This window comes from Schistocerca serialis, chromosome 2 (assembly GCF_023864345.2).
Source record: "Schistocerca serialis cubense isolate TAMUIC-IGC-003099 chromosome 2, iqSchSeri2.2, whole genome shotgun sequence".
Classification (NCBI taxonomy): Eukaryota; Metazoa; Arthropoda; class Insecta; order Orthoptera; family Acrididae; genus Schistocerca; species Schistocerca serialis.
Genome location: NC_064639.1, coordinates 495,506,397 through 495,525,061, shown reverse-complemented (window position 1 = coordinate 495,525,061; position 18,665 = coordinate 495,506,397). Strand labels below are relative to the sequence as shown.

Below are 18,665 nucleotides of genomic sequence, written 5' to 3'. Positions count from 1 at the left end.
ATTCAGAAAAAACGGAGCTGGAAAATTATTAGTTTAATTAATTTAATAATTTAATTACAAATACGCAAATTTCGTTAAGCAGCCAGATAAATAGCACTCCATGTCGTGCATGAAGCAACTTGATTAATTCAGAAATGGAAATCAGAGTAAGTGGGTAAGATCGACACCAAAAAATTTATCTTTCACGTATGTTATTTATTGTATCTAAATATTTGGTTGCACATCCTAACTACACATAACTGGTGCCTGACTCGAAATATTTAAGTAAGAATTACGTGAGAATGAAACAGAGCACAATTTAACTACAGCAAGAAGAAACACAGAAGACGGGGGCAGGAGACAATTATGCTATCATCTCCTTTGCATTAATACCATAAAAATATCTAACTGAGATTTGCATTACTATTCTAAGCATACTCTATTCTGGACAGAGGTTTAACCAATACACAAGGCTGTGCGATAATTATTTAACATACTAACTGCATCTGCTGCTTGCAAACGGCCGAACTAGGGCACGTGGTGCATTCTGACTCAAACTGTTGTGCTGCTTTGTAGAAAACGCACGAAAGAACAGATATTCTTGCACAAATTGTAGCTCATTAAACAAGCAAACTGTTAAAATAAAGCCTATTGCGGTGCCGTGGTGAACCGGAAGGGTCATTGATTACCAAACACGTGGCACAAAATCGACACACAAAGACAAAAGAAATTTCCACAAAATATAAGACTAAAAATCTTAAAAAAAATAACTCGCTTCACACCCTTCAGTTAAGCTCAAGTTCTTAAGTGTTTCACCAGTTAAACATAACGAAGTCCTAACTCAACCCGATTCCTATCACCTGAAACCCCCCTTAAGAGCAACGATCCGTACTCGCCAAGCGTTCACCGAAGAGTGCCCCTTTCTCTTTAGAGATTACCTAGCTCCCCGTGTAGCGGAAGCTACCAGAGGGGTAGTCCTCCGTCACCAACTTCACACACAAAAACAGCCTTCGACACAGCCTTCGACTAAGATGGGTAAACCTCTCTGTTCAGGTATTGGAAACCTAAGTTGGTCATCCTGTGCTCTCCTTTGAATGAGAAGCAAAATCGTCTGCTCCCGGCACACGACGACCAATTCAGCGATTCCCACAAAACAAAACCGAAACCCACATTAATATACACATATAATAATCAATAAGCCTTATTTGAGTGCTCAGTCTTTCTGGAAGAGTTCATGAATTGAGCTAAAAAAAAATCAAATGGCTCAGAGCAGTATGGGACTTAACATCTAAGGTCATCACTCCCCTAGAATTTAGAACTACTTAAACCTAACTAACCTAAGGACATCACACACATCCATGCCCGAGGCAGGATTCGAACCTGCGACCGTAGCGGTCACGCGGTTCCAGACTGAAGCGCCTAGAACCGCTCGGCCACACCGGCCGGCAATTGAGCTAAAATCAGGTAGTAAAATGAATAGGTTGTACCGAATTCGGCAAGCGTCTTATGAAACGACTACACAGAGACGTTTCAATTGGTTTGAAATATTGCGTTAGTATAGAAAATGGGAAAAACGATCAATGCTATTTTAATAATACCGATAGAAACGAGCGACAAAAACAAAGCATAAGAATTAGTACAGCAGTGCTGAGACAATAACTGTCCCTGTTGCCGTGTGTTGTAGCTTAAGGTATGCCTGTATGTGGAGTGTGCAAGACTTAACTCGCCCCACCCCCCCCCCCCCTCCCACCACACCTTCCCCACCCTCCAACTGATCTGTACAGTAGTTTATCTCTGTCGTCGCCGGACTTCCGTTGTACTGCAGAATGGGATCAACCTTAGATTGTAAACATTTTTATGAAGTGACGTAGCAGTGAAGTGCAATGATTCATTTGCTTAAAATATTGAATACTTATCTGCCCTGTCGACGAAATAAAAATGAGGAAGGAATTATGGCAACGGCAATAAATTAACAACTTAACAATTCATTTACAGTTTACAATAGAAATAGAAACTAGTTGATCTGTTGTCTGTATTTACATATATGCCTTTATCTGCTTGCAGTTTTAGAAAACGGACAAATTAACACGAAAAGTAGAGTTCTTTAATCTCAGTTTTCACAATTTAGCACTGACTACTCATAATGCTCAAAAAGTGGCATGATCCCCAACTGTGATATGACTTTTGAGCAGGTTCTTTTTTGTTAGAATCAACAGGAGAATAATGGTGATTATTTGTAGTATTTAACCACTTATCACTTTTCGAGAAAAGCAGCGAACGATGGACGAACTAAATTTCTTTTACTTAACTATTTCATTGGATATTTGATTCCACGTATCTTAAAACTGAGAGAGAGTTAATTTTAAATCCTTGTTCGATGTCCACGTTTATGACAGGAAATAACAGGAATAAAAAGCTGAAAATAGCTCTTTCAGAAACCGGCTATTTTGAGAGTTTTTAACAGTCAGTTTAAAATGGCGTGGTAGAAAACCGATATAACAGAAAACTGGTTGTTTCAGCGCTAACCGTCATCCCTACTTCACATTGATTCATCATTTTCTTGAGGCCTTATTCCCGCTACAGTGTGAGGTCGGCCTGGTTACTATTGATCTGGCAGAGTTAGTTGCAGAAGGTGGCCGGATGCCTTTCCTGCCGCCACCTACTTCAGATTGATTAACCTAGAATAAATTCTGAGATTACAGAAGCAGTTTTCACTGTCCAGTAGGATGTGCGCTTACCTGAAAATTCCTGACGATTGCAACTGCGTGCCTGACGGAACTCGAAACTGGATCCTTTGCGTTTCGCGAACAAGTGCTCTATTGACATTATTTTTTCTTAATCGCGTGACATCTCTCAGATTCCATCGATTTTTACTACAGAGGCTGGGCAGTCAAATGAGTGAACATCGCCGGCGCTGAAATATTCAGGCACGACTCACGATCTACCTTCACAGCCTTATTTCCACCAGTACGTCACCTCCTACCTTCCACACTTTACAGAGTTTCTCCTGCGTACCTAGCAGGATTATCACGCCTGGAAGAAGGGATATTGCTTGAATATGGCTAAGCCATAGTCACAGTCACGTTCAAGTCCCGGACCGGCACACAGTTTGAAACTGCCAGAACTTTTCACATTCTGAGATGTTCTCTGTCTGCATTGCTCACTAATTTATTGCTCACGAAGTTACATCTGCAGGAAGACAAAGAACAGCGACTATTTCCTTGGGAAACTAGTAAGGGAGAGTTAGCCGTTGCAACGGCGGATCCAAGGGGTGGTGTTGAAAGTCAATGCACACACACCAACATCTCAAAAAAATAAAAAAAAATACAGAAAGGATGCGGTTACGTAGCATCTGATCAGCACACCCCTCTCACAGCCTTTGTCGGTTTACGAGAACGGATCCGCTTTTCTCAGTCAAATAGATCATCAGTTTGGGGTGTACCTTGCTTGCCAACAACGCTCGGTAGACCGAAACGGTCATCCATCAATGGCCGACAGCGCTTAACTTCGATGATCTCATGGGAGCCGGTGTTACCACTGTGACAAGCATTAACATTCATAAATTTCTCAGCTTTCGGAGACTAAACTGGCTACAAAGCGAAGATTCTCGAAAATGACAAGGAATTCTAGAAGTCACGACCCATGTTTAACACACAGTTTTTCAGTTCTAGTGTCAGGACCAGACCATTTGGACTGGCTTGCGATTTGACCGTCCGCGGAAAATATTCCAGCTAGGAAAAGGCGCACATTGACAGACCCTACCGTCAACAAAAAACTTTACATGGCTCGTGAGTCCACTGGATATGCTCCGCAAACCACCAAAATTTCAGTAAAGTAATACAGAGAGAGAATGGCTCTCCTCTGAGAATAAAATAACAGGAAACTGACTTCCCGGACGTAAGCAGAAGCTACTAAAAGATACTGGATTCCCCATATTTACAGACCGTCGTATGCGTGATCTGCAGATCTGAGTTCCCAGACGTAGTGGTGACTGAAATACTGATAAAAATGCGCGCACACTTCGATTTCGAGTTGTATAAATTATAATGTTGTTGAAGCTATTAAAGTTTTATGCCGTTATCATTTTTAAATTATGTACAATCTGTCGGATGAAGTGACTGGTTGTGAAAACGGTCTTCCACCTCAGCAACCACTTCGTCATCACTGGCAAAATGTTGCATATTGACTGGTTTCTGCAGTTTACGTAAGAGGAAGAAATCGTTAGGTGCCAGATTTGGCTGATAATGTGGATATGTTAAGATTTCACAATAATTCCTCGTCACTTCTACTTGATATCAAGCCACAAATTGGCGAGAAGATTTTGGTAATCTTGTGCCAAAATGATCTGTTCCCTTTTTTGGGTAGTACGTGAGGAAGACTTTCGATTACTCCTAAAAGACAGACTGTGTAATCCTCCCACAAGAGGAGAGGATTGCTCCAGTCTCTTCTTTGGGGGAAGGGACGATGTGTGTTTCCATTTCTGTACCCGTGGTCTAGGGGTAGCGTCTTTGATTCATAATCAAAACGTCTTCGGTCCCGGGTTCGATCCTCGCCACTGCCTAAATTTTGATAAATAATCAGCATTGGCGGCCGAAGTCTTCCGGCATAAGAAGTCAGTCTCATTCTGCCAACGGTCTTGTCAAAGAGGGCGGAGGAGCGGATAGAGGTTCAGGGCACTCTCTTGTCCTAGGGGTGGGAAATTGCCCCTAAAGGCGGAAGAATCAGCAATGATCAACGACATGAGGATGCAGAAGGCAACGGAAACCACTGCATTAAAGACACGTAACGTGTATCCACAGGACATGTGGCCTGTAATTGAAGAAGAGTCATGATGATCTCTCCATTGGCAAAAGATTCCGGAATAGTCCCCCATTCGGATCTCCGGGAGGGGACTGCCAAGGGGGAGGTTACCATGAGGAAAAGATTCAATAATCAACGAAAAGATAACGTTCTACGAGTCGGGGCGTGGAATGTCAGAAGCTTGAACGTGGTAGAGAAACTGGAAAATCTGAAAAGGGAAATGCAAAGGCTCAATCTAGATATACACTCCTGGAAATGGAAAAAAGAACACATTGACACCGGTGTGTCTGACCCACCATACTTGCTCCGGACACTGCGAGAGGGCTGTACAAGCAATGATCACACGCACGGCACAGCGGACACACCAGGAACCGCGGTGTTGGCCGTCGAATGGCGCTAGCTGCGCAGCATTTGTGCACCGCCGCCGTCAGTGTCAGCCAGTTTGCCGTGACATACGGAGCTCCATCGCAGTCTTTAACACTGGTAGCGTGCCGTGACAGCGTGGACGTGAACCGTATGTGCAGTTGACGGACTTTGAGCGAGGGCGTATAGTGGGCATGCGGGAGGCCGGGTGGACGTACCGCCGAATTGCTCAACACGTGGGGCGTGAGGTCTCCACAGTACATCGATGTTGTCGCCAGTGGTCGGCGGAAGGTGCACGTGCCCGTCGACCTGGGACCGGACCGCAGCGACGCACGGATGCACGCCAAGACCGTAGGATCCTACGCAGTGCCGTAGGGGACCGCACCGCCACTTCCCAGCAAATTAGGGACACTGTTGCTCCTGGGGTATCGGCGAGGACCATTCGCAACCGTCTCCATGAAGCTGGGCTACGGTCCCGCACACCGTTAGGCCGTCTTCCGCTCACGCCCCAACATCGTGCAGCCCGCCTCCAGTGGTGTCGCGACAGGCGTGAATGGAGGGACGAATGGAGACGTGTCGTCTTCAGCGATGAGAGTCGCTTCTGCCTTGGTGCCAATGATGGTCGTATGCGTGTTTGGCGCCGTGCAGGTGAGCGCCACAATCAGGACTGCATACGACCGAGGCACACAGGGCCAACACCCGGCATCATGGTGTGGGGAGCGATCTCCTACACTGGCCGTACACCACTGGTGATCGTCGAGGGGACACTGAATAGTGCACGGTACATCCAAACCGTCATCGAACCCATCGTTCTACCATTCCTAGACCGGCAAGGGAACTTGCTGTTCCAACAGGACAATGCACGTCTGCATGTATCCCGTGCCACCCAACGTGCTCTAGAAGGTGTAAGTCAACTACCCTGGCCAGCAAGATCTCCGGATCTGTCCCCCATTGAGCATGTTTGGGACTGGATGAAGCGTCGTCTCACGCGGTCTGCACGTCCAGCACGAACGCTGGTCCAACTGAGGCGCCAGGTGGAAATGGCATGGCAAGCCGTTCCACAGGACTACATCCAGCATCTCTACGATCGTCTCCATGGGAGAATAGCAGCCTGCATTGCTGCGAAAGGTGGATATACACTGTACTAGTGCCGACATTGTGCATGCTCTGTTGCCTGTGTCTATGTGCCTGTGGTTCTGTCAGTGTGATCATGTGATGTATCTGACCCCAGGAATGTGTCAATAAAGTTTCCCCTTCCTGGGACAATGAATTCACGGTGTTCTTATTTCTATTTCCAGGAGTGTAGTAGGGGTCAGTGAAGTGAAGTGGAAGGAAGACAAGGATTTCTGGTCAGATGAGTATCGGGTAATATCAACAGCAGCAGAAAATGGTATAACAGGTGTAGGATTCGTTATGAATAGGAAGGTAGGGCAGAGGGTGTGTTACTGTGAACAGTTCTGTGACCCGGTTGTTCTAATCAGAATCGACAGCAGACCAACACCGACAACGATAGTTCATGTATACATGCCGACGTCGCAAGCTGAAGATGAACAGATAAAGAAAGTGTATGAGGATATTGAAAGAGTAATGCAGTATGTAAAGGGGGACGAAAATCTAATAGTCATGGGCGACTGGAATGCAGTTGTAGGGGAAGGAGTAGAAGAAAAGGTTACAGGAGAACATGGGCTTGGGACTAGGAATGAAAGAGGAGAAAGACTAATTGAGTTCTGTAACAAGTTTCAGCTAGTAATAGCGAATACCCTGTTCAAGAATCACAAGAGGAGGAGGTATACTTGGAAAAGGTTGGGAGATACGGGAAGATTTCAATTAGATTACATCATGGTCAGACAGAGATTCCGAAATCAGATACTGGATTGTAAGGCGTACCCAGGAGCAGATATAGACTCAGATCACAATGTAGTAGTGATGAAGAGTAGGCTGAAGTTCAAGACATTAGTCAGGAAGAATCAGAATCAATACGCAAAGAAGTGGGGTACGGAAGTACTAAGGAATGACGAGATACGTTCGAAGTTCTGTAACGCTATAGATACAGCAATAAGGAGTAGCGCAGTAGGCAGTACAGTTGAAGAGGAATGGACATCTCTAAAAAGGGCCATCACAGAAGTTGGGAGGGAAAACATAGGTACGAAGAAGGTAGCTGCGAAGAAACCATGGGTAACAGAAGAAATACTTCAGTTGATTGATGAAAGGAGGAAGTACAAACACGTTCCGGGAAAATCAGGAATACAGAAATACAAGTCGCTGAGGAATGACATAAATAGGAAGTGCAGGGAAGCTAAGACGAAATGGCTGCAGGAAAAATGTGAAGACATCGAAAAAGATATGATTGTCGGAAGGACAGACCCAGCATACAGGAAAGTCAAAACAACCTTTGGTGACATTAAAAGCAACGGTGGTAACATTAAGAGTGCAAGGGAATTCCACTGTTAAAGAGGAGAGAGCAGATAGGTGGAAAGAATACATTGAAAGCCTCTATGAGGGTGAAGATTTGTCTCATGTGATAGAAGAAGAAACAGGAGTCGATTTAGAAGAGATAGGGGATCCAGTATTAGAATCGGACTTTAAAAGAGCTTTGGAGGACTTACGGTCAAATATGGCAGAAGGGATAGATAACATTCCATCAAAATTTCTAAAATCATTGGGGGAAGTGGCAACAAAACGACTATTCACGTTGGAGTGTAGAATATATGAGTCTGGCGATATACCATCTGACTTTCGGAAAAGCATCATCCACACAATTCCGAAGACGGCAAGAGCTGACAAGTGCGAGAATTATCGCACAATCAGCTTAACAGCTCATGCATCGAAGCTGCTTACAAGAATAATATACAGAAGAATGGAAAAGAAAATTGAGAATGCGCTAGGTGACGATCAGTTTGGTTTTAGGAAAAGTAAAGGGACGAGAGAGGCAATTCTGACGTTACGGCTAATAATGGAAGCAAGGCTAATGAAAAATTAAGACACTTTCATAGGATTTGTCGACCTGGAAAAAGCGTTCGACAATATAAAATGGTGCAAGCTGTTCGAGATTCTGAAAAAAGTAGGGGTAAGCTATAGGGAGAGACGGGTCATATACAATATGTACAACAACCAAGAGGGAATAATAAGAGTGGACGATCAAGAACGAAGTGCTCTTATTAAGAAGGGTGTAAGACAAGGCTGTAGCCTTTCGCCCCTACTTTTTAATCTGTACATCGAGGAAGCAATGATGGAAATAAAAGAAAGGTTCAGGAGTGGAATTAAAATACAAGGTGAAAGGATACCAATGATACGATTCGCTGATGACATTACTATCCTGAGTGAAAGTGAAGAAGAATTAAATGATCTGCTGAGTGGAGTGAACAGTCTAATGAGTACACAGTATGGTTTGAGAGTAAATCGGAGAAAGACGAAAGTAATGAGAAGTAGTAGAAATGAGAACAGCGAGAAACTTAACATCAGGATTGATGGTCACGAAGTCAATGAAGTTAAGGAATTGTGCTACCTAGGCAGTAAAATAACCAATGACGGACGGAGCAAGGAGGACATCAAAAGCAGTCTCGCTATGGCAAAAAAGGCATTTCTGGCCAAGAGAAGTCTACTAATATCAAATACCGGCCTTAATTTGAGGAAGAAATTTCTGAGGATGTACGTCTGGAGTACAGAATTGTGAAACATGGACTGTGGGAAAACCGGAACAGAAGAGAATCGAAGCATTTCAGATGTGGTGCTATAGAGAATGTTGAAAATTAGGTGGACTGATAAGGTAAGGAATGAGGAGGTTCTACGCAGAATCGGAGAGGAAAGGAATATGTGGAGAACACTGTTAAGGAGAAGGGACAGGATGATAGGACATCTGTTAAGACATGAGGGAATGACTTCCATGGTACTAGAGGGAGCTGTAGAGGGCAAAAACTGTAGAGGAAGACAGAGATTGGAATACGTCAAGCAAATAATTGAGGACGTAGGTTGCAAGTGCTACTCTGAGATGAAGAGGTTAGCAAGGAAAGGAATTCGTGGCGGGCCGCATCAAACCAGTCAGTAGACTGATGACCAAAAAAAAAAAAAATCACACGAATACTGACTGCTGCTATAAATGGGATTTCTAGTTGATCTCATACTTCTAGATTTCCATAAGGCTTTTGACACTTTCTCAGAAGTGGCTACAACTCGCGTGCCTACGGAGTACCGTCTCAGTTGTGCTACTGGGTTTGTGACTTTCTGTCACGGAGGTCACATTTCGTAGTAAATGGCTGACAATCATCGATCATACCAGAAGTGATATCTGGCATTCCCCAAGGAAGTGTTATACACTCTCTGCTGTTCCATACATTTATAAAAGGTTTGGGAGACAATGTGAATAATCCTCTAAGATTGTCTGTAGTTGATGCTGTCATTTACCGTCTAGTAAAGTCAATAAAAAATCAATACAAATTACGAAATTATTTAGACAAGACATCTGTATAGCGCGACTAGTGGCAGGTGAGAAGAGCAATAAATAGTTGGAGGTCCTCCGCATGAGTACGAAAAGAAATCCGTTACATTTCGGTTACAAGATAAATAATACGAATGTAAAGGTTTTCAATACAACTTAAAGCCGAGGGATAACAACTACGATCAACTTAATTGCAATCATCACACAAAAAAGTCATGGGAAAGACGAACCAAAGACTACATTCTATTGGCAAAGCACTTAGAAGATGCGACAAATCTGCTAAAGAGAATGCCTCAGCTAGAGTGTTACTGTGCGGTATAGGATCCTTACCAAATAGAATTGACGAAAGACGTCGAAAAAGTTCAAAGAAGGCATCTTGCTTTGTACCATCGCGTAATAGGGGAGAGAGTGTCGCAGATGTGATACGAGAGTTCGGGTGGCTACCATTAAAACAAAGGCGTTTTTCGTACGGATAGGCCATTTCACGAAATCACCAACTTTCTCTACCGAATGCGAATACATTTTGGTGGCTCCTACCTACGCAGGGAGAAATGACCAACGTAATAAAATAAGAGAAAGTGGTTCTATGAACACCCTGCCGAGCACTTAATTATGAATTGCGAAGTAGTGATGTAGATGTAGACGTAGATTCTGTTCCTGGGATTTATTAACGAACCCAAAAATCTTCTTTTGTGATTAAATGGATGAAAAATCCGTCTTTATTTTCTTGCAGTTTTTCTAAATTTCCGCAGCAGATATCGTACGATGCTTCTTCTGAATCTCCGCTAAGAAACAAGGAACTCTTTTGTAACGTCCAGCGCATCATGCAGAAGTTCGTACACTGATCCAACAGTACTGCCATCCTCTCTGACGACTGTCTCCATGATAATGTACGAAGCAGCATCCTTGGTGCTTCCAAAAAAAAAAAGAGACTGCGTGACAACACTGAAACACCCTATTCCACTTTTTCACAGTCTCATACGCAAATAGATTGTCTCCATAAACAATCATCATTTCCTTCTGAATATCCTTTGTCGATCCCAATTTGAAATGCAAATGACAAGTCGTCTAGAGCATACCTGGCCACGTTACGCGCCACAGTATATATCCCATTACATTTTGTTAGCAGCAACGCCGCCAGGGGACGTATCACAGAAGGAATTGTACGAGCAACAGGAAGACAAACAGTGGTTGCAATACATACGGGAACATTCACATAGTCGCAAAATATTCATATACTTGGCATTTGTTTGACTCTTGAGTTGTTTGTTCCCTTCTCACTGGACCTTAGCAATTACGTGTGGAGAATTTTGTTGGCAATGCTACATACACTATGTGGTCAAAACTATCGGGGTACACCTACGTAATTCGGAACAGACCACTACATCTCGCGAGAGAAAGTGCCGCCAGAATAAAAGGAGGCTGGGAGAATAGCAACAAGAGCAGAATGGTTCGACCAGAGGAGCCCACTGTGGACTGGTCATTCGATATCAACTGGGCAACCAACTATTAGGGATATCTCAATCTTTGTAAAGCTAGCTGGTCAAGTAGACTGTTGGTTATGTCGTCGTGAAGTGGAAACGCGAAGAAACAACCACAGGTAAAAAAAGAGTGGGTTTAACTCAAGGAATGACGGACAGGGACAGAGGCGCATTGCGGATGTTGGTTGTAAAAAATTGCATGAAATCAGCGGATGGATTAAATCGTTAGTTCCAATGTACTGTCAGAAGTCCAGATAGTACACTGACTGCGCGTGTGGAGTTAAAAAGAATGGAGTACAATAATCGAGAGGTTCCTCGTAAGTCACATATTTCTAAGCGACGTTTTAGGTGGTGTAAAGAGCAACGCTATTGCACAGTGGAGGACCGGAAACGAGTGATTTTGTGTGATAAATCACGTCAATCAGATGAAACAGTTTGGGTTTGGTGAATGCCTGGAGAAAGTTACCTGCCATTAGGTGTAGTGCCAACAGTGAAGAACAGAGGAGGTTGTGTTACGGTATGGGGGTGTATGATTGGTCAGGGTGAAGTCCCCTTATTGTACATTAGAAAACGATAAATGAGGATGAATATGGACATATTCTACAGCCTTGTCTACTGCGTACAGTAGAACAACTGTTCGGTGACGATCAACTGTTTGTATCAGCATGATAATGCACCCTGACACAAAGTAACATCCGTGATGGAATGGTTTGTGGAAAAAATTTGCTTGAAATGGAGTGGCTTACCCAGCGTCCCGTTCTGAACCCAATGGAACACTTTGATGATGAGTGAGTTAGAAGGTTGACTTCGCTTCAAAGCAAACATCCATCGACAAACGACGAATTTGCAGCATGCTGCTAATTTCCGTCCTGTGTGGTGTGTTTACTGTTGTTCAAATGGTTCAAACTGCTCTGGGCACTATGGGACTTAACATCTGAGGTCATCAGTCAGCTAGAACTTAGAACTACTTAAACCTATCTAACCTAAGGGCATCACACACATCCATGCCCGAGGTAGGATTCGAACCTGCGGCCGTAGCGGTCGCGTGATTCCAGACTGAAGCACCTAAACCCGCTCGGCCACACCGACCAGCTTACTGTTGTTGAGTCGGTCATAGTGTCGCTTTGATCATCACTGAAGAGGCAGTTTTTGTTCTTAAGCTATAGCCTGTATCGTCACACTTATGATATGGATGGTTTGAAAATGGACACAGGTGCCGAAACTGTGTGTCACCATCTAGAAATAAAAAAGGCAGTTCTCAGTGCAACTTATGACGGAGCTGCATCCATAGCCATTCAGGCACCTCATTGAAAGTGTCGCCAGTAGTACTGGAACCATATTAATATCGATTAAATGATGTGATACAGTTTTTATCAGATAGTGTAGTTCACCAACCCATCCAGATAGCCGCGTGTGTTAGCACTCCGCTTCCGTGATCGGGAAGATCCGCCGGCTCCAGTTGGGGTCCACCCGGCGCGTTAACGACTAGGGTCGCTGTGACGGTCAGCCTGGATATGGGTTGTAGGCCGTTTCCAACATCCGACTATGTGAATTCCAGGTGAGACCCACTTCCTGCCTGACTTACACGATTCGCACACTTTTACGTGGATAATACGAGACACAGATAACTGGGTTGCTTTATTTCCGTCCCAGCAGATGAAGGGGTGGCGACAGGACAGGCATTTAGCCAGTATCTGCAGTTAAAATTTCCAAATCCGAAATTTAATTAGCCGACCCCGACTCGATCTGGCATAAATGAAAAAGAAAAAGACGAAGAAAAGCGTACAGCTGGCCAAGAATCAGATTTTATTAATACAGAGCGAAATCCACATCAGCTGCATTCTAGGGCTCGAATCCATTTACTTGCGTTCATGGACACTGCTCTACCAGTTGAGCCACCCAACGCATCGTATGAACTGTCCCTTCATTAAGAGGACCCGTGGCAGATTGAAACTACGAGTGACTCTATCAAGAATGTTAGGCTCAATTGGTAGAGCACTGTTCCCTACAGACGGACATCCAGGTTCTCGTTCTGGTCCAGCACACAGTTTTATCTTCGTACTTAGAATGAACGGAATCAGAATTTCGAACACCGATCACTCCGGTTCCAGTATTTATTCCCCGACTAAAATAATATTTCCGTTGACGTTTAAGCGAGTCGAGCGGTAGAGGCTGTGTGGTAGCCACTCACAGCTATATCCTGCGTTCCACATGCTCACTGTGCTGCCCGTGGCTTACCTATGGGGAAGGATGGAGCCAGTGGGGACAAGCCTCACTTTCTTTTATGTATATATAATGGGCTTGGCGGGGAATTTGGTTTTTGTGAGCGTGCATCTCTCGATCACTATAGCACGTAGCCTGTTGCGTACGAGCCGGCAACTCCGCTCACCACAGACATCTTTATATCCCAAAGTTATTCTGATCAAAGTAGAGAGTAGGAGATCAGTTTCTGTTACTTTCACCCATTTGATACTTTGACGTCGGTGTCGCAGGCGCTGGTGGACGTGCTGCACGAGTTGCAGTGGCGCTCCTACACGGTGCTGTACCAGGGCGACGAGTCGCTGGTGCGCCTGCGCAGCGTACTGCAGGAGCGAGACCGCACGGACCCGCCCATCGCGGTCCGGCAGCTCGACGAAAGCGGCGACTACAGGTATGTGCCTGTAACCTCTACACCTAAGAAGTTATTAGAATACTTGGAAAGGCAGTTGCACCACATTTCATTGTCGTAGAACGTCATTTACATCATCAGAAGCTAGTGATCCTGGCGGCAATTCCTTATAGTAACATGCATGTTCCAGTCAGAGTAATGTGACCATCGCCTACATTCGACGTCAACGTTCAATATCCACCCACAGACGGCAGGTGATAGGACTATCAGTGGAGGGTTTATAAAGCACGTCAGAGGGAGGGGGACGCGGAAAAGGTGCACTCGTCGTCGTGTTGAGTAAACACAGCAACTTATCTGACGTCGAAGAAAAAAAAAATGGTTCAAATGGTTCTGAGCACTATGGGACTTAACTGCTGTGGTCATCGGTCCCCTAGAACTTAGAACTACTGAAACCTAACTAACCTAAGGACATCACACACATCCAAGCCCGAGGCAGGATTCGAATCTGCTCCCGTAGCGGTCACGCGGTTCCAAACTGTAGCGCCTAGAACCGCACGGCCACTCCGGCCGGCTGACGTCGAAGAGGGATGAACATTGGCCCTCAAGTCAAGGGTGGAACGTTTTTCGGAACCCTTACGTTTGTAAACTTTTTCCATGATGCCGTCTTTAAAGTATACTGTGAATGGCGAAATGGCGCTATCCAAAACTGGTGCTGAGGCAATTGTGCGTCACGAGCCATTGATGTCAGAGGTGAATGACAGCTGTGGGGATGCGTACGGGCGCGTAGATGTGCAACTTTTGTGCAACTGGCAGCCCGGATGAAACAAAGAGCTGCCAGCAGTGTCTCCTCAACAACCGTTAAGCGAAGGCTGCTGCGTATTTGACTCCACAGCAGATGCCTGTTCACGCACCCATACCAACTGCTATTCGCCGTCGACGAGGGCTGAAATTTGCACGCCAGTACTCGACTTCCACGGAATATCGACAGGTGCTCTTTTCTAAGCTCCATCAGACTAAAAGCAGACACTCTGGAACAATCGACAGAAGTGTCCAGGCTGGAGGAGGTAGCTTTATGATCTGGAGAATGTTTTTGTGGCACTCCCCGGGTGATCTCGTCATTCTATATTGACAATGGATCACCACAAATATATAGCAATCCTTGAGGATCATGTCCACCCCTATAGGCAGTTTGTTTTCCTCGGCAAGATGACATCTTCCATCAGGACAATGTAACACGGCACAGAGCTCTCAGTGTGTCGTACACGATTCAAAGAGGAGCAGAATAAGATTACCGTACTTTTCTGCCCACCAAACTCCCCTGATTTAAACCCAAATGAGAATCTGTGGGACTACCTCGATCGTGCTGTTTGCGCCATGGATCCTTAACCGAGAAACGTAGTGCATCTGGTCACGGCAATGGATTCTTAAAGCCTCTGCATCCCTGTCGGTACCTTCCAGAGCCTCACTGACTCTTTTCCTTCACGTCTCTGCGGTCCGCGCTGCAAAAGGTGGTTATTCAGGTTTTTAACAGGCTGTCACATCAATATGGCTATACAATGTACTATGCTTGCGTTCTGTTCAAATTGATGCGAAGCGTGCAGGTAGTACCTCAACTTCCCAGATTAAAAGTAAATTTCTGGGAATTAAAACTGAACACCATGTAGGCGGAAGTGCAACAACTGTCAAACTGGCATGAGGTGTACTACATGCATCGGCACGTAAATGACTAGCATTTCAGCGCAACCGCACAAGGTAGGAAGGAGTAGCATCCACCACATTCTGTATATGAGGAAACTTTCGCAGCGGGTTTCTCAGTGCAAAATCGTGGCTGAGGATGTTCTTTGTTGGTGAGAGAACGGTGTTATGCCTCGTTTAAGAAAATGAATCGTCTCAAAACAAGTACCGGACAGTCACAAGATGGTGGGCTATCGAGACAGCAGCATGTCGTTCCACAGTATTATTGCTCGACTTGTCCGGGATCCGACGACCGTCTTCGAATATGGAATCGATAGGTTTGGGACGCCCATGGAGAATCTCAATGGCTCCAGGCAACTACCGACCAAAAGACAGACACATTACACTGTCCATTCACGTTAATGTGACCACCTGCTAAAAGCCTGATTAATCAACATTTTGCAACGCCGAGCGCCGCGACACTAGCAATATGAGAGTCAATTACGTTCTGGAAGGTTCCGACAGGGATGTGGAGCCATGTCGACTCCAGTACCTTGGCCATCTGTGCTAGGTTTCTCGGCTGAACATCCGTGGAGCGATCAGTCCAATCCCAATCGAGATGGTCTCGCAGATTCTCGATTGGGTTTAAATCCGAGGAGTTTGGTGGCCAGAGGAGTACAGTGTACTCATCCTAGTGCTCTCCGAACCACACCTGTAAACTGAAAACTGTGCTGCAGGTAGATGCCATTGTGCTGTGGAGAAACACAGTGCATGCAGGGGTGGACATGGTCCCCAAAAATAGATACGTACTGGTATTGATCCATTGTGCCCTCCAGGATGACAAGTTCACCCAGGGAATGCCACAAAAACACTCCCCGGTCCATACTGCTTTCTCCTATGGCCTGGACCCTTCAGACGATTGTTGCTTGGAGTTTGCTTTCGGACTTTTAACGCCGTAGACGCCAAAGGCCATCCATCCGACAGACTGTATAACGTAATTCACATGAAAAGGCCACCTGTCCCCGCTCAGTGGACGTCCAGAAGCGGTACTGGCGTCCAAATTCCACTGCACTGTCTTCCGTGTCCCGCCGACACGTTTGCTGTATCCTCCACTGCTATTGCTGCCATCTGCCCTATTTGAGTGGTTATTACACGTTGACGTCACCGATGGACAGCAGTCAGCACCGAGTGCAAGCTGCGGAGGCCCATCTGCAACAACGTTTGCTGAACGGTCGTTGAGGAGACAGTGTTGGTAGCACTTGATTCATCTGGGCGGTCAGTTTTTCAACATTTTCACGTCTGTTCGCCCGCACTTCTGTTCAGCTGTCGTGCAATCTTCTCATCTATGGTCCGTTGTGCACCACAGTTGCCTCGGCGCCCGTTTTGGATAGCGCCATTTTGCCATGCGCAATATACTGTAACCACACCAGACCCGAACAAAGTTACCCATTTCGGAAATGCTTGCACCCTTGTCCCAAAAGCCAACGATCATGCCCTTTTGGTCGTAAGATAAATCGCTCTGTTCCCACATTACGAAAATGACTGCACTGTCTTCCGTGTCCCGCCGACACGTTTGCTGTATCCTCCACTGCTATTGCTGCCATCTGCCCTATTTGAGTGGTTATTACACGTTGACGTTGTGAGCGGCGGGGTGCTATTCTGTCATTCTGCACAACGGATTAATCTGAGATGTACCCTTTACCCAGTGGCTCCTGCAAGATGCAATTTCCACCCCCACACTACTACAGAAGTCAGACAGACGCTCCTAACGTTCTAAAGAGAAATGCCTGAAAAACTATCAGCAATAAATATCTTCTGGAGTCGTCTGCTGTAAGGAAATGACACAAAAATTCACAAAATTTCTTATGTAACTAGTGGGATACTTGGGTACTGGAGTAGTGCTAGTTAGTGTAAGAAAAACATGAAACTAACGAAAATTATTATTTATTTTGCTAAAATTCTGAGAAAATCACAATGGCACTTTTAGTTATGAACTGAATAAGTTATTTCCGGGTTCTTTTTGGAATGTGAAGTTACCTCTTAGGGATAAGATTCGCTAATGAAATTTCTATACATAGTTTAAGATTGTTATTGACTTGGCAGAATGGCTGAGAGCCGCACCTAATCAACTTGAATAATTATCTGTTAGAATGTTGCTAGGTATGGTTGAGGCTGTCGCGTGTGAAATGCAGTGAAGTGTACTGTTGTGGAGGAAATATGGGGCTCACAAGAGCTGTAGCACACAATACCGTGAGCTGCGATGACTGCTGTCTGTGCCGCTCATTGCTGACAAATAAGATAACTCTCGTTCTATCTGGATTGAGCTTCGCCAATCAAACTCTCCCTATGCCTTGATGAAGGACTCCTATTCGCCCCTAGTCTAACTATTGGCGTGGTACACTGGTCAGATAACCAGTCCACCGTGATGCCACTCAAAAATTCTCTCGCAGGCATTTAACTATAACTCTGTCCATTCACACTGCACAATAAGAGTGGCGGCCAACACAGTGAACAACGCTTAATCACAAGGACTCAATATAGAGTCGCACTCCGATTCACTCTCGACAGAGATGCTCTCCCAGTGAAGTACTGAGGAGAGACTTGTTCCTCGCTTTTTGAGTACACGTATGAGCGCGCACGGTCTTGTTACATATTCTCGCTCCAAGAGCGACAACGCAACGGCCCCTCTCCACGCCAGACGTGAAGGGGTATATCTTTCGGTCTCTTCCATTACTTCTTCAGCTCAAGGCGTCAGAAATATCGTCTGCCAATCAGCATTGCTCTTCTAAAGCGGGAGAATGACGTTTCGTTTAAGGCGACCAATCCGGAAATCTGTAGCATCGGCGTTTGGCGTTTGCTGTCTCCCTGTGAAAATCTCTGAAACTGCGTGTTATATTTGTAAAGAATGCGTAGGCTGGGCGCTCCCACACAATGTAGCGGAATTTGCTTTTAAGCCGAACACGGGGTCGTCCTTTCACTCGGGCAAATGCTGTTTGCTCTAAGGGCGGTCACTGGCCGACGTAGATAGGTTGGGACTGGCCTCCTGGCGTGTGGTTGCTCTCCCGAACTAAAAGTCCCTGCGACCGTCGTGTCTGGAATGTGTGTGTGTACGCTAGCCTCGAGTATTTCAATCCCGGAGCGCATTTGCGATTTACTAGTTATTTGGATATCGTTTACATGAATTCATACAACATTGACTTTATCTTATCGAGTTTGGGTTTCATATGAAGCGTCTTGATGTGCAGAATATGATTGTGAGGGCGGAATATGTAAGCAATGAAGGTCAGGAGACCATGACGTCTTATAATGTGGAACAGGCGGTGAT

The 18,665-nt window shown here is 45.2% G+C and overlaps 1 protein-coding gene across 1 annotated transcript in view; it reads left to right on the top strand.

Moving 5' to 3' along the window:
• LOC126457433 (glutamate receptor ionotropic, kainate 2-like) overlaps nt 1-18,665 on the top strand; it is a 234,632-nt gene that overhangs the window by 62,789 nt on the left and 153,178 nt on the right. The window contains exon 5 of the mRNA XM_050093704.1: nt 13,551-13,708. Coding sequence (XP_049949661.1) covers nt 13,551-13,708 — 158 coding nt within the window. The remainder of the gene's footprint in view (nt 1-13,550; nt 13,709-18,665) is intronic.